The sequence below is a fragment of the Gymnoscopelus microlampas genome (genome assembly GCF_963454915.1).
Source record: "Gymnoscopelus microlampas genome assembly, chromosome: 18".
Lineage (NCBI taxonomy): Eukaryota > Metazoa > Chordata > Actinopteri > Myctophiformes > Myctophidae > Gymnoscopelus > Gymnoscopelus microlampas.
In genome coordinates this window covers 11,135,509-11,150,670 of record NC_139955.1, presented here as the reverse complement: position 1 = coordinate 11,150,670, position 15,162 = coordinate 11,135,509, and the positions used below count along the sequence as shown (strand labels likewise).

The 15,162-nt window shown below is 45.1% G+C and overlaps 1 protein-coding gene across 1 annotated transcript in view; it reads right to left on the bottom strand.

Annotated features, from left to right (window-relative positions):
* Nucleotides 1-3,516: 3,516 nt before the first annotated feature.
* Nucleotides 3,517-15,162, bottom strand: part of efnb1 (ephrin-B1) — an 83,880-nt gene continuing 72,234 nt past the window's right edge. The window contains exons 4-5 of the mRNA XM_084042140.1: nucleotides 12,285-12,404; nucleotides 3,517-8,356 (exon numbers count right to left, since the gene is read on the bottom strand). Of these exons, the coding sequence (XP_083898266.1) occupies nucleotides 7,968-8,356; nucleotides 12,285-12,404 (509 nt within the window). The 3' untranslated portion in view covers nucleotides 3,517-7,967. The remainder of the gene's footprint in view (nucleotides 8,357-12,284; nucleotides 12,405-15,162) is intronic.

The following is a 15,162-nucleotide window of genomic DNA, read 5'->3' as shown; positions in this document are numbered from 1 at the left end:
CGTATCCTCAGTACTTCCATTACATAGCTTTACTCAGAAAAAATAAAACTTTTTAATTCACTTCCGGGCTAAACATCTCATGCATGAATGACACACACGCCTGGGTGAACTGAGCTCCTGTTGAACCCCCCGGGCATGCCAAGGCATGTTCCTCACTCATGCATTACACGGTTTGCACCGGAAGTGAATTAAAAAGTAAAATATTCAGCGTAAAGCTGTGTTTCTGAGGTAATGACCATACGACTGTATGTACGTCACTTGGATTTTATAAACAGTTTTTTGATTGTTAATCTTGGCCGCCTATTAACTTCAATACATCAAGCGTTTTCTCCATTTCTGGACTCTTCATTCACCAAAGGAATGCCACAAAATAAAAACCTCTCCGTGTATTGAAGGCTGCACGATAACTGATAGGGGGGAAAAGTCATTTTGGGGGTGAATAACTCCTTCAAGTAAAAAAATGCTGATTTTCATACCAAAATGTTTTTTGTTGCATGGATAGTAACAGACTACAGTAATAGTTATAAATCTAGACAGGTATTTTATAATACACAGCAAACTGCACTGATATGACTCATATTTCTTGCAGTGGCTCTATGGCAAGTTTCCCAGACCAATATGGCCACAACGTTGACATACGATCCAGCGTCCAATATGGCCTCTACATATATTACAGTATGTCTATGATACTGCAGCTTGCAACACCAACAAGACAACAGTGGCTCAGCGTGGTTCAAGGCGTCTGGGAAACGGAAATGTCCCTATTATTCGATCCCCGGCTCTTCCTATGGCTTTGTGTCAAAGTGCTCTAACTGCTCCTCGAAGAGCAGGTTGGTTCACTGCATGGCTGCCTCCGCCCATCGGTGCGAATGTGTGAATGTAACGCACATTGTAAAGCTCTTTGGATGAAGGCGCTATAGAAATACAATCCATTTAACATTTACAAGTGTTTACAATAACAGAACAGGCACTCATGTATAACCCCAGCATTTTTACGAGGAAGCTCTAAAGCTTTGAGGGCGTGCTGGAGCCTATGGGGGGAGTCATAAATGAAGCACGGTCAGTACTAAAATACCCACTTGTAAAGGAAAGAAGAGGGAAAACGGCAAAAGAGTGCAGACTAATGAAAGGGGAGATTTAAAAAAGAAAAAAAAAACTCAATAACTTTAACACCGGCATGCTCCTTTATTAATCCCCTGGGGAGGCAGCGCCGTATGCCTCAAGAAAAACAGTTTCATCACAGTTTGATGAACTTTTAAGATACAAAACTGAGGAAAAAAGGAAATTTGCTGAAACAAAAAGTCAAGCAGTTCAAATTCAAATGACTTCCTGCATAATGGGCTAGCAGAGACTTTTTGGCTATGAGAGGAAGTCGCTGAGAAGATAATATTTGGTATGATAATGATCGCTGCAGTGCTTATTACAACAAAGTCCCCCCCAGTCACCCATGCAGATGAGGGATGGTGAGTGTGGGCTACAGCAATAATAATGTTTCTTTGTTTTGTGATGTAGAACAATAGGGAGACCCTGTGGCAAATGATCTTACACTCAAATACGCTCGCTCTGTCTTTTCTCACGCACTCACACACACAAACACACACACACACACACACACACACACATACACACACACACACACACACACACACACACACACACACACAGTAGCTCAGTGGGGGGTTTCAATAAACACTATGGGATGTATGGGGGCGTCTCGGGAGCGCGCCAAGAAACAGATGAGCGTACCTGCCCTGGGGAGGAGGGAGAGAGAGAGAGAAAGAGAGAGAGAGAGAGGGAAAGAGAACATAGCCTACAGTAAGTCAGTGACATTCTGTCTCTCTTTCCGTTTAACCACTTAAACCCTATACTTAAGTTGAACGGATCCCCAAGGGCCCTATACTTAGTTGACCGTATACCCAAGGGCTCTACACTAAATATCTTTGCCGAAAATGGCCCGATCTAGCTTGTAGATCTACTATTAAAGATCTATACCAGCTTGATACACGCTAGATCTACAAGCTTGAGCTTGCCGTTGGGTAGAAAACTCTTATCTCCACATTTCAACTTTTTATGTTCTTTTTGGTAAGAATGTTAGTATTCATTGTAAGACAATGTAGCCTGTATAGGGCTTAACCCATTCAATCCGGGAAGCATCTGTGTCATTTCTAGATTTTAGCTATAACCATTATTTTTTATAATTTGGCTATTTAAAAATAGCAGATCTACAAGCTCGTAGATCTTCTATTTTTGAAAAGTCTTGAACATTTGTGCAAATCTTTGAATATATATATTTTTTAAAGCGAACATTTGTAACTCAAATCTTTGCTTCTGGGGGGTCCCTGGAACAAAATATTTTGAGATGGGGGTTGGGGGCCAAATACATATCATTTTGGGTGGTCCTTGACAAGAAAAAGTTTGAGCATCACTAGATATAGCAACAATAGTTTTTCAGAAAAATACATTTGTTGAGACATTTGACAGTTACAAAATGTATGTTTGCTTTTAAAAAAATTATATATATTCAAAGATTTGCACAAATTTCACGACTTTTAAAAAATAGCAGATCTACAAGCTCATAGCTCTTGTATATCTGCTATGTTTGAATAGCCAAAGAAATCTAAAATGACAGAGATGCGCTCCCGGATTGAATGGGTTAAGTGGTTAACTCATCCTCTCCATCCTTCCCCGGCTGCCATCACAGAGCCGTTGCCCATAAACAGTGTCATGTTCGTCAGGGCAAGACGCCCAATCAGCTTTAATGACATTTCATGCCAACCTCTCGCTTTCAGCGCGCAAGCTCAGAGAATCCATTCCTCACTCGGATGAACCCGGAACCGCCGCCATTTCAGACAAACCTTGGTCCGCGGTCGGAAATGTACGGCGCGACCAATCGGATTTAATCACGTATGAAGAAATGTAATTTCAGAGGACACCGGGGCAGGGAGAAGAGGTTGATATGGATATTAGTTACTATACCAAAAAAAGGGGGGAAAAAAGGCGTGTTCATCCTCGCCCGAATATGAATTTATGAAGCCCTGCTTGTGATTTCAATCTGACTAATGTATCAGAACAGGCCCATCTGTGCAGCACTGACCCCTGAGGTGAGAGAGTGGCGGGCGCAGGGAGGGAAGCGCTGCCGGGAGGCGGAGGGCGCACGGCTTGTGCCGCCACCCTGAGCCAAGGTGGCCACTGAGATGAGAAATGGCACGGAGAGAAAGGGGGGCGAAAAAAAGAGGCTTATTAGAGGACGAGAGAGGACGAGTGTTCTTTTGCTTCCATCTCTTCATCTCCGTTGACCCCGCCGTTATACTCTGTCACACGACGGCCGCGCCGCTAACAAGCTAACAATGCAACGATGCAAACATCTGTTGTGTGAATTTATAAAAGGATTTTCGCCTTGCGTCGCGTTGTTAGCTTGTTATAAATTGGTCTTGCACCCTGTACACAGACAAACCAACAGCCAGACGGACAGACAGACATTGCTTGTTAAAGCTAAAGAAATGAATATAGCGTCTCAAGACTTCCATGGGAAAAAAATTTATTTATCAATATGCGGAAGTTTCCACTGTTGGAACATCATTTTTTTTTCGTTGTAGCTGGTGCCAATATTACTCTGAGAAGCGGCGAAAAGTGAATGGCAAAAAAAAAAAAACTGAAGGAAAAAAAACAAATTAAAAATTAAAATAAAATTATAATAATAAACTGACAGTTATGATTCAAAACACAGGGAAACAAATTCAACAGGTTTTTTTCTCCTCATCTTCTTACACATGCACATTGAAAATAATACTGTGGCTTAGAACAATAGTAATAGAAATCAACCTACACAGTGACGCTGCTCGCACCGTGAGCAACCGATATCATCTTTGTGCTAAATTAGGAAAGGAGGGATGACAAAGGAGAGAGAGAGGAGGGGGAGAGAGAGAGAGAGAGAGAGAGAGAGAGAGGTGGTGGCTGAGGGAGAAAGGGAGGGAGAAAAGAGTGAAGAAGAGAGCAACTCTAAAAACAAAGGACCGCCTGGAAGATAATGAGTGGTGGTAAACTGGATGATTTATTGGCTTGAGCTCCGTACGGTCACACTCTCATGCACACTTTTCTTCTCTCTCGCTCTCTCACTCTCTCTCTCTCACTCTCTCTCCCGCCTGGCCCGATAGACTTATTAAAACCACAGAGAGATTAATCTTTGTGAACCGAGGGGGCTTTTGTTACATCTTATATAATGGAGAGAAAGGAAGGTGAGGCAGTGGAATATCATAGTCTTCAGAGTTAAGTGCCGTCTCCAGCAGGGGTGGGGGGGAGGTGGGGGGGGTCGAGGGGTGGTGGGCCCCCCCTCACCATACATATAGAAGTAGTTTCGGTGACACCATTCGTTCCCAAGCCTTGATGTGCTGCTATATCTCTCTGTGACGACAGTAATAATCCTGTTGAACGCCTATGGAACAAAAAAAACGCGTCTCTGAAACCAGTTTGTTTATCCTTGTTTTTTTTTCTCTCTAACACAATGTGGTAACAAAGACATTTTACAATACTGGACGCTGCAACAAAAAAAAAGAGAAAAGAACCCAAAAAAATAAAATAAAATAGACAGCCCATCATGTCGTCCATTGCAATTGTACACAACAAAATCTGGAAGTGTTAATCTAACCCTGAGAGCGCAGAATTACACGTTCAGAGATAAAATAATTTACACTCCAGATGTTACCGTGTTCGGTTTCAACTCTTAAAAAGAAAAGACAAAAAATTAACATATTGCAAACGGAGACAAAAATGCAAGGATTCATACAAAACACACTTTAAAAAGACAGCTATTTACAAACAACCTCCGTTACAAAAATCTAACCTTAAAATTTGTTTTTGTTTTTTCCATAAGAGCAGTGTTCAGGTGACATTACATCTTAAATGGGACTCTATCCATGTATTTACATTTATCTATTGTCACGTTTTAAACATTTTTTTCTCTCTTTTTTTTCGTCCTGCTTTCTGCCAAATTGTGAGGAAACATTGAGTGGTCAGTATGAAGGGATGGAGGTGGTTCATGATAGTTGGAGAGGTGGTGGGTGGTGGTGGTGGTGGTGATGAGTCACTTGGCTGGTGTAGAAGGTTGAGATGCAGAGCACCCGCCCAGAACCGCAAACCTCTGATTCCACTGCAGAGATGCGTTTCACAGAGGATACAGCCCCCTGTGGGCCGTTCGCTCGCGTCGTGCAAGTTTTTTTTTTTTTTAAGAAAAAGGACGCCGCCACAGCTGTTTTGGCCGTTAAGTCTCAGGGTTAACGACGCTGCGCGGGGCATACGCTCAGGCCAGCTTTCCTGGGAGTCTCCTGGAACCGGCTGCCTTTCAACTGAGCAACAGGGAGAGCGCTGGATGGGGATAGTCTGTGGCAGTGGATGATAGGTGTGGCTATATAGGTGAATAAACATGAACATACACTCTGACCCATTTGGACTGCAGATAAACCTGGACTCATCCATCTGTGTGTGTGTGTGTGTGTGTGTGTGTGTGTGTGTGTGTGTGTGTGTGTGTGTGTGTGTGTGTGTGTGTGTGTGTGTGTGTGCGCGCGCGCACGCTAGGTAATAGCTTGCTGCTGTCCTTATCTGGCCCACTCTGCCTTCACACATCATTAAGTGGAACTGCTCAGCTTGGTATTTCAGCAGCCACTGTCTTCCCTGCACCCACTTCCACTCCTGAAACAAGTCTGTTCAATTGCTTCAACCACAGACACACACACACACACACACACACACACACACCAATTGCACAAATCAGCACAAATGTGCCCAAATATGCACACGTGCACACAGTGGCACGTACTCATAAGCTGCATAAGCATTAACTCGACAGTACGAGCACACTCATTCAGAACCCCCCTAAAATGCTAGGCTACAACACGTGTAAGCAGCCGCAGTCACTTCTGTGTGTGTGTGTGTGTGTGTGTGTGCGTGCGTGCGTGCGTGCATGTGTGTGTGTGCGTGTGGCTGCCCTGGGCTGTGTGATAGCTGAGTTGCAGTGTCCTGGCGGCTCAACACCTTGACTGAGGAATCTTCTGCACAGCATTTTTTTTATTCACAACACAGCTGGCCGAGAAGGATGGAGAGAAATAAAATGCTAAAACACTTCCATATCCCCCTTTCGCCCCGTCCCCATCCTAAACCTCTCTGCATTTTCCTCTCGGGAGAACGCCAAGTCACCAGAACATTGTTTTTTTTTCTCTCTCTCTCCGTTCCCTCCACAGTGGTTTCACCCTGGCAGCTTGTGGAGAAGTGGGCAAGGAGATGGCACCTAGATTAGTCACACGCTGGCATGGGTACCGGCCGCGCTCTCCTCTGAGTCATCTACAGATGGCAGCCAACTGGCATCTGACAATAAGCTAGCCCGGACGCTCCAACGCTCAGCCTGCCCTGTACTTCGGGCCACTCGGCGCCGTCCAGCTTATATATAGGCCACCCTACCTATGTAGGCCATCCAATCAGCGAGGCCTGTGCGACCCACGCCCACCTTTTAGCCCGACGGGCGACAGGCATCAGCGTCGTCCGCGGCCGTCTTGAGGCTTACCTTGTATCTCTCATCGCCGCCATTCAAGAGCTAAAACAAACAAATCTGGACGCGTCTGCCGTCTCCACACCGTCTCCTGAGCTCATCAGACACAATAAAACCTTCAGTCACTGCCAAGCGGAACACTGGAGGACGGCCATCTGTCTGTCTGTCTGTCTGTTTACCGAGGCCTATCACACAGTACAGTCACTGTTCTAATCATAAGCTGTTAAGTTTGCCCAGATACAGAACTAGTGTCAACATGCCCACACACACTTTCAATACACACACACACACACACACACGCGCGCGTACACACACACACACACACAAAACACACTCACCCAGATTCAGGACACACCCTCCAAAACACACTAGCTGGCAGGCAGTCATAAATGCCAGGCTAATGGTCCTGATGTTATCAGGGGAAACACACACACACACACACACACACACACACACTAAAGCATCAACAGTCCAGGGTGGATGGGTGCTCGTTAGGGACCAAATGAACATGACTGATGAGGATGACGATGGAGTGACGGTAATGAGCTATTCATCTCTATACATTGTGCACTTGTAGGAAAATCTAACAAAATACAACTGCTTTGTGAACTGAATTAGCGTCGAGGAAACCCTCCATTAAAAATATTAAGTAAGGCAAACATCAGAGGTGTGAGGGGGAGAGGAACACACATCCTATCTCACATACACACACGCACAAGCACACGCACACGTTGTGTCTGATACCTGAGCTATCTGGAGAGTTTATTGGCCCAGCATGGAGCCCTGAATAACACACACACACACACACACTCACGCACACACACACAAACATCAGGCGTAGGAGTGTAGTGTCGGGGCCTGTGTGTGCCTGCTCGCTCCCCGCCTGGTGTGCTAGGATGATGGGTTTAATTGGGTGTAACATAGACTGTACTTGGGGGAACTAAGCTAAGCTACGTTCTGCCCGTTCAGGGGGAAACAGACACAACCAGGAAAACTACATTTCCATCTGTTAGTTCACCCCGTTTCCCCCCGCGGTGCCGCAGGGGGCGCCACGCAGAGGAGGAGGAGGAGGAGGAGGAGCAGGTGAGGAGGCAGGTGAGGGGAGAAGTGTGTGTGTAGGGGGGGGGAGGTTTTGGGGGGGAGGAGGTGAGTCGCCCAATCGTAACGACACGGCGTCCCTCTGAGTTCAGTTCTCGAACCTCCTGCTGTTAATGTTCCAGTCTGTGTCTCCAGCTCTGTGCAGCAGGTGGTAAGATTAAAAACACTGGACTTGACCAACAAAAAAAAAAAGAAACACCAAATCCCCCAAAAATGCAAAAAGAGGGAGGGAAAACGAGAAAAAAAAAAGGTTCTCCCCAGGGGCATTAAAGGAGCGCTCCACTTCTCTCCCGAACTCTGCGGTTGCGGGGCGGCAGGCTGAGGCGAGCCGTCAGACCTTGTAGTAGATGTTGGCCGGGCTTTGCGGGGGCATCTCCTGAACGATGTAGACAGGGTGGCCGTAGTCGCCGCTCACCTTCTCGTAGTGGGGGCAGTAGTTGTTCTCTGTCCGCAGCGGAATGATGATGTCACTGGGCTCCGTGCCGGCCGTGCCGCCGGGCATCTTGGGGTTGGACAGCGTGCTGAGGGAGAGCGCCGAAGGGCGGGCCTGCGAGTGGGTGTTCTTCCGGGAGCGCTTGCGCATCTTGATGAGGAGGATGACGAGGAGCAGGATGAGGAGGAGGAAGATGATGCAGCCCGCGCCGATGGCGGAGAAGACCGCCACCTTGGAGCCCAGGATCCCGTCCGCTCCAGAACTGGGCTGTTCCTGATTGATGTGGTCTGGACAGACAGAACCAAAGGACAGGGTTAACCACATTCAAACTGTTTTTGCTATTTTGGCCACATTTTCCAAAAATAACAACATTCTTCAAAATAATTCTTTTTTTTCTTCTTTTTTAAACACACACACACAAATGTACATGCTGCCTTTAGTTTGTACTGGTGCGAACATTGTGAGCTTGTAAATTAGTTATTTTTGCTATTCGTCGTACAACGAAGTACAGTATATAGGGCTTAAGTGGTTAATGACATACAGAACAGTAACTCTGTATCTCCCGTTTCATTCCTTAAATCAACTGTGATCACATCCCTGTTTGTTGTTTGCTCTGCATGGCTGCCAATCCCATTGATGTAATCTAATCTAATTAGCTCAATCAAAATGGCCTCCTAATGAAATCTGTAGTCGTCACTCCCTCTTTCAGCTGAGATCCCGTCTGTGATATGGCCCAGCCAAGAAAAAAAATAGAAGAAAAACCCCGAAAGTTTTATAAAAATGTCGAAGCCACATTCGTACAAGCAGAGGCCAAGATAGATATGGAAAGAGGCAAGGGGGGAGAGAGGGGGGGGGGGGGGTAATATCTGAACATCTGATTTTGTTTTATCCTTTTGTCTGGGGGTCCCGGGGAGGAGGGGGGGCAAGGCGGAAAGAGGGGGGTGAGTTTACTGGATGTGAGAGAGAGAGAGAGACAGACAGAAGAGAGAGAGAGAGAGAGAGAGAGAGAGAGAGAGAGAGAGAGAGAGAGAGAGAGAGAGAGAGAGAGAGAGAGACTGGCTCCTCCAGTGACTGAAATCCGAGCACAACCAAATCTGTTTTCCATGTATGCATGCAGCTGCTGCCAGAGAGCAGCTCTCTGCTTCTTTACTGTCCATGACCCCCCCCCCCCCCCACACACACACACACACACACACACACACACACACACACACGCATAAGTCTCTTACACTCAAACGCAAGAAGAGCACACACGCACATGCTTGTGGACACTTATGCAAACATGCACACATTCGCACACATGCACTCACTCACTCACTCAACTGAACTGAACAGACACAAACAGGCATGCCTACAGGCACTCGTGCACGCACACATGCACATACATACACAGACACGCGTGTGCGTGCGTGCGTGTGCTCGCTCGCTCGCTCGCTTGCAGCCTCATCCCACCAGAGGCTGCCATCCCCACTAATGACTACGTCTCCCCACTCCACTAGGCCTCTCCACACTCAACCATTTGCTTGGTCGGTCTGGGAAACCGGGACATTATCATGAATAATGACATCACTGAGCTGCTGATTCCTGCCTTATCAGTGAAATCAGAAACTGGGAGAGAGTGGGGCAGCAAAACCTCGGTACATTCCTGCACAGCACAGAGTACTCAACAGTGGCTGTCAAAAAGAACCTCATTCCTGAAATATCACGAGCGCTCCAGACTTACAGCCACGGTGCGTCCGCCATTCCCCCCTCTCTCCTTCATTGTTGCCTGACATAATCACTGATCTAACAATGTTGGACAGGTAAGAGCCAGGCACCGGGACACACGGGTGGCATAATAACTCTTTTTATAGACCGGAGTAATGTCAAATAAGCAATTATTAAGTGCGGACAGGCTTATCACCGTGGGACAGGCAGAACACACTGTGCTTGGCTGGAAGTTTTGTGGCATAAGGACTTGGGGGAGGAAGTCAAATGTAAGTATAGTGGGAGTGATTTATAAGGAACTGTTGGAGCCTCCATGCAGACAGCAAATGTGTGTAGTTTGGCAGTAGCACAGGTTTTTCAAAGTGGGGGCCCCTACTTTTATAAAGTGGGGGACCACAGTTTTGAAAACCATGTTTGAATAATAATAATTCAAACATTTTCAGAATATTTTTTTCTGAAAATGTTTTTCAAAAATGTTCTAAAATAGCATATTTTAGAAGCTCACAACACATTGTGAGGTTGTAGATCAGCTTTTTTAACCAATTAAGACCGGGAAAGCATCTGTGTCATTTTAGATTTCTTTGGCTTTTCAAAAATAGCAGATCTACAAGCTCATAGCTCAAGCTCTAAGTGCCGCGCTACAAGCTTGTAGATCTACTATTTTTTTTATAGTGCAAATGTGTGCAAATCTTTGAATATATGTATATATTTCTTTAAAGCGAACATTTTGTAACTCAAGTCTTTGCTTCTAGGAAGGTCCCTGGAACAACATATTTTGAGATGGGGGTCCGCGTCCAAATACATATGATGTTGAGGGTCCTTTGACATGAAAAAAGTTTGAGAACCACTGATATAGCAACATAAGTTTTTTCAAAAACACTTTTTAGGATTTAGAAGACATTTGTAGAAGCCCCAGAAGCAAAAATTTGAGTTACAAATGTTCACTTTAAAAACACATTTTCCCGATTTTTCAAAAAATTGCAGATGTACAAGCTCTCAGTGCGGCATTTAGTGCCGCGCTATGAGCTTGTATATCCGCTATTTTTTTCATAGCCCAAAGAAATCTATAAAATGACACAGATGCTTTCAAAGTCTTAATGGGTTAAATATCCATTTAGCAACGGTAGGGCTGCAGTCAGAGGCTATGACTTATTTGGGGGTCCTTGGCATGGAAAAGTCTGGGAAACCCCTGATTTATAAGGAACCGTGGAGCCAAACCATGTAGACAAACGTATGTGTAGTTTGGCTAAAGAAGACGACACTGAAAGCACAGAAGAGAACTCGAGGAGGGTTGAACGACTTCTTCACTTAGCGTTCCTTTTAATCCCCCGCTTATCTACAATTCTAATCAAGATGAAATAAGATGGATTAGCAGCGGACCAAGAAGCAGTCATGTCTTTGAGTCTCCTTGTGTGCAGCGCTGCCCTCTGTGTACAGTATGAATACATACTCAAGTAGGGTGTCATTTTGGGTCCAAACTCTCTGCTTTTGAGTACACTGCAAAACCCAGAGTGTTTGAGTGTAAAAATTGAACTGCCGTTATTTTTACAGTGCTAAATGAACACTCCTGGTTTTACTGTGCACTGCGGTATTGTGCTGTATTTTACAACCGTGATTTTCTTCCACCTATTTTGGCTCGCTGACCACTTGAAAACAATGAAATGCCCACAGGCGACCCTCAAAGGCTCGCGAAACGCTGATTAAACGAGAGCGAAACTTTACCAATATTTGCTTTTTTTCCTTTCTCAAATGAAAATGGAATGAAAACCTGATTAATTATTAGAAGGGAGCCTGGAGGCTGCAATTAGTCATTATCTCACAAGGCGTTTAAAGAAAAGAAACGTCTATTCCAAACATCAGAAGAATAATACAATATTTGTAGACTATGAAATGAAAAAGGAATATTATAATATAGAACTTATAAATGAATTCCCCCCAGGTTCAATATTGCCATTCTTTGAAAGTGGCGGGCAACCTCATCATGTTGACAAACTGATTATCACTAACACATTGAAACCGGGAAGGCATCTGTGTTGATATTTTTAGCGAATGGCTATTAAAAAATAGCAGATATACAAGCTCACAGCGCGTCATTTCGTGCCACGCTGCGAGCTTGTAAATCTGCATTTTTTTATATTTTTGAAAAATCTTGAAAGTGTTTGAATTTTTTTGTTTGGAAGGCATTTTGTAGAATCGGCCTCCGTTCTTAAAGGGATACTTCAACCCTAAAATGACTTTCTTTCTATCGATTAGTTACCCCATTGAATTCATGGATATTTTTTAGTTTTTGTCGCATTCCTAAGCCAATAATTTGATGACCAGCAGCGGTTCCGGTAGGAGACACAAAGAGTCTCCTTTGTGTCTCCTAACGGAACCGTTGCCTTTACCGGTACACTGGTCATCAAATCATTAGCAAAAACAAAAGAATATGGGTGAACTATCCCTTTAATGGGCTAATCCATTAAACCAGAGTATGGTGTGTGTGGGGTCGTTGTGGCCTCGGCTCACCAGTGTTCCCAGGGGCCACGGGTCCGATGCGATTCGGGTCAGGGGGACCGGAACTGGACTCTGGTATCAGGTTGTCCTCTGGCTTCTCTGGTTCAGGCTCTGGAACCACTGCGTTTGGATCTGTAGGGGAAAACATAACACACACACACACACAGATAAGATCAATAAGTCTCAGTTCAATTCAGTTCAGTTCAACATGCATGTGTCTTGTCCATATGGCTCGGCTTCTGTGCTGGAGGGTTAGTACTAGGATTATTATTTATTATCATTTCAAGAATCTTTTTTTCCCTTTCTTTTAAACATAGATTTGAAGGTTATGAGAAATTCCCCCAGCGCTCAGGAGATGAAAGCAGAGGAAGACGAAGGCGGAGTCAAGTGGGCCAGGATACTGTGTGTGTCCCGTCGTAAAATACCTCTTGTCTACATCAGCAACTCCTTCGGCAAACACTCAGACAGGCGTTTCCAACACCGACACATTCATGAGAGCAACAAGGATTGATACTCACACTCATACATAGTATACACACACACACTCACAGATCACCTACAACACACTTACAATACACTTAAGCCTGGCAGAATGGGGCTAAAGTAGTTATATATTAACTTTTTATTGTTTTACATTATTCATCACGTTAAAAGGCCATAATATGCCTTATTTATTGCACTCGGCTTTAAGTCTGCCAGAGACAGGCACACTTCTGATGAGGGGAGAATCGTGGGGATGGGGAAGAGCAAGGGAGGGAGAGAGGGAAGGAGAGGAGATGGGGGGAGGGGGGGTTACATCAGCTCTGAAGGGAATACCTCTAGCAAAGCAAGCCAGCCAGACGGTTTATCAGTGCTGACTGTCTGTTGTCTGTTGTGATTCCAGCTACTCTTACTTTGAAGTCTTGGTTGCGCTAAACGTCGCCGGGGTCCGAGGGGTCGTCTTTACGAGGGGCAGTTAAACAAACTATTGCTGAAACCAGGCAGCCACATGACTCTGCACTGGGCTATCTGATGGCTCTGCTCTCTCTCTCTCTGTCTGTCTGTCTGTCTGTCTCTCTCTGTCTGTCTCTGTGCACTTATCTGCATCTGCCCCAAGGGTGGGTGGGTGGTGGTGCTGGTGGTGGTGGGGGGGGCTATATGTGAGATAATGTGAGAAAAGGGGAAGGGTGGGGGGATTCAAATGTGCTTCCCTTGTGGCATTTGTGTGTCTGTGTGTGTAGTGTATGCCTTAGCATATGAGTGTGTGTTTATGCGTGGATGGGAGTGTGTGCACACGCATAATGCGCATGTCCTGCGTATCTTTGCACAAGCATTGGGTGCGCGAGAGAGAGAGAGAGAGAGAGAGAGAGAGAGAGAGAGAGAGAGAGAGAGAGAGAGAGAGAGAGAGAGAGAGAGAGAGAGAGAACGCGCGCGTGTGTGCATGTGTGTGTGCACGCGCGTGCATGTGAGGCAAAGCACTCTGACAGTCTATCAGTCTATTTCCTCTCTGGTTTGGCGGAGACTCGTGCGGGGAAGTCATCAGGGAATGAGGGAGTCTGGCACATATGAAAGAGTCGAGAAGAAACAGAGGAAAAAGATGGTGGGAGGGAGGACACAGGGAGAGGGGAAGAGAAGAAAAGAAATCAGGAAAAAAAAGAGGAAGACTCACATTTGACTTACGACCATAGTGGAAGAAGTCTTTACAGTAAAATAGAACAATTCTCAAGTTAAACTCTTGCATTAACAACTTTACTTGAGTAAAAGTACAAAGGTATTGGCATCAAAATGTTCTTAAGTACCAAAGAGTAAAAGCAGAAATAGTAGATCTCCCAATGCGTCGCATTGCGGCACATCGTGGGCTTGCAGGCCTGCTATTTTCAAAACAAATACGGTTTAAGAGGTTAATGATTGTTTAGTAATAGTCATCTAAATCTGCAAAATAGCAAGTAACTAAAGCTGTCAAATAATTGTAACAAGTACAATAGTTGCCTCTGAGATGTAGAGGAGTAGAAGTATAAAGTGTACAAAATTGGACACACTCAAAGTAAAAGTAAAGTAAAAGTATCTAAAAATGTTAATTAAGTAAAGTGCTTGATTACAGTTACTTTCTTTTACATTTACCAAACTGAACCGCATTAGTAACCCATTCAATCCGGGAACGGATCTGTGTCATTTTAGATTTTTAGCTACAGTATAACCATTATTTTATACTTTGGCTATTCAAAAATAGCAGATATACGAGCTTGTGCTATTTTTGAAAAATATTGTAATGTTTGAGCAAATCTTTGAAAAGATATATTTTTGAAAGTGAACATTTGTAACTCAAATCTTTGCTTCTGGGGGGTCCCTGGAACTAAATATTTTGAGATGGGGGTCTGCGGCCAAATACACATCCTTTTCGGTGTCCTTGACATGAAAGAGTTTGATATTATAGCAACATAAGTGTTTCAGAAAACTGTTAGGATTTAGAAGACATTTGTAGATGCGTTCCCCGGGTTGAATGGGTTCATTCCCCCTCTTCACTTCTCTCTCTCTCCATGCCCTCTGTCTGATTGTCTCTCTCTGTCTCTGTCCGTCCGTGTGTGTGTGTGTCTCTCTCTCTCTCTCTCTCTCTCCCTCTCTCTCTCTGTGTCCAGTCCACTGCAGCAGCAGCAGCAGCAGCAGCAGTAATGCTGGTGAGTTGCTCGTGAACCTCCTCGCCGTGAGCTGTTGTGAGCCATCAATAATAGATGAGGGGAGACAGGAGTGAGAAGTGGGAACATTTCACGCGTGGCGGCGGATATGAGAGAGGGGACACAATGATCTGATTCACTCTTCTACATACATACCCCCCCCCCCCCCCCGCTCCCAACGCTGTGTCAACCACTGAGCATGTGCGGAGAGGCGCGCGCAAATGTTCTGACCCAATTTT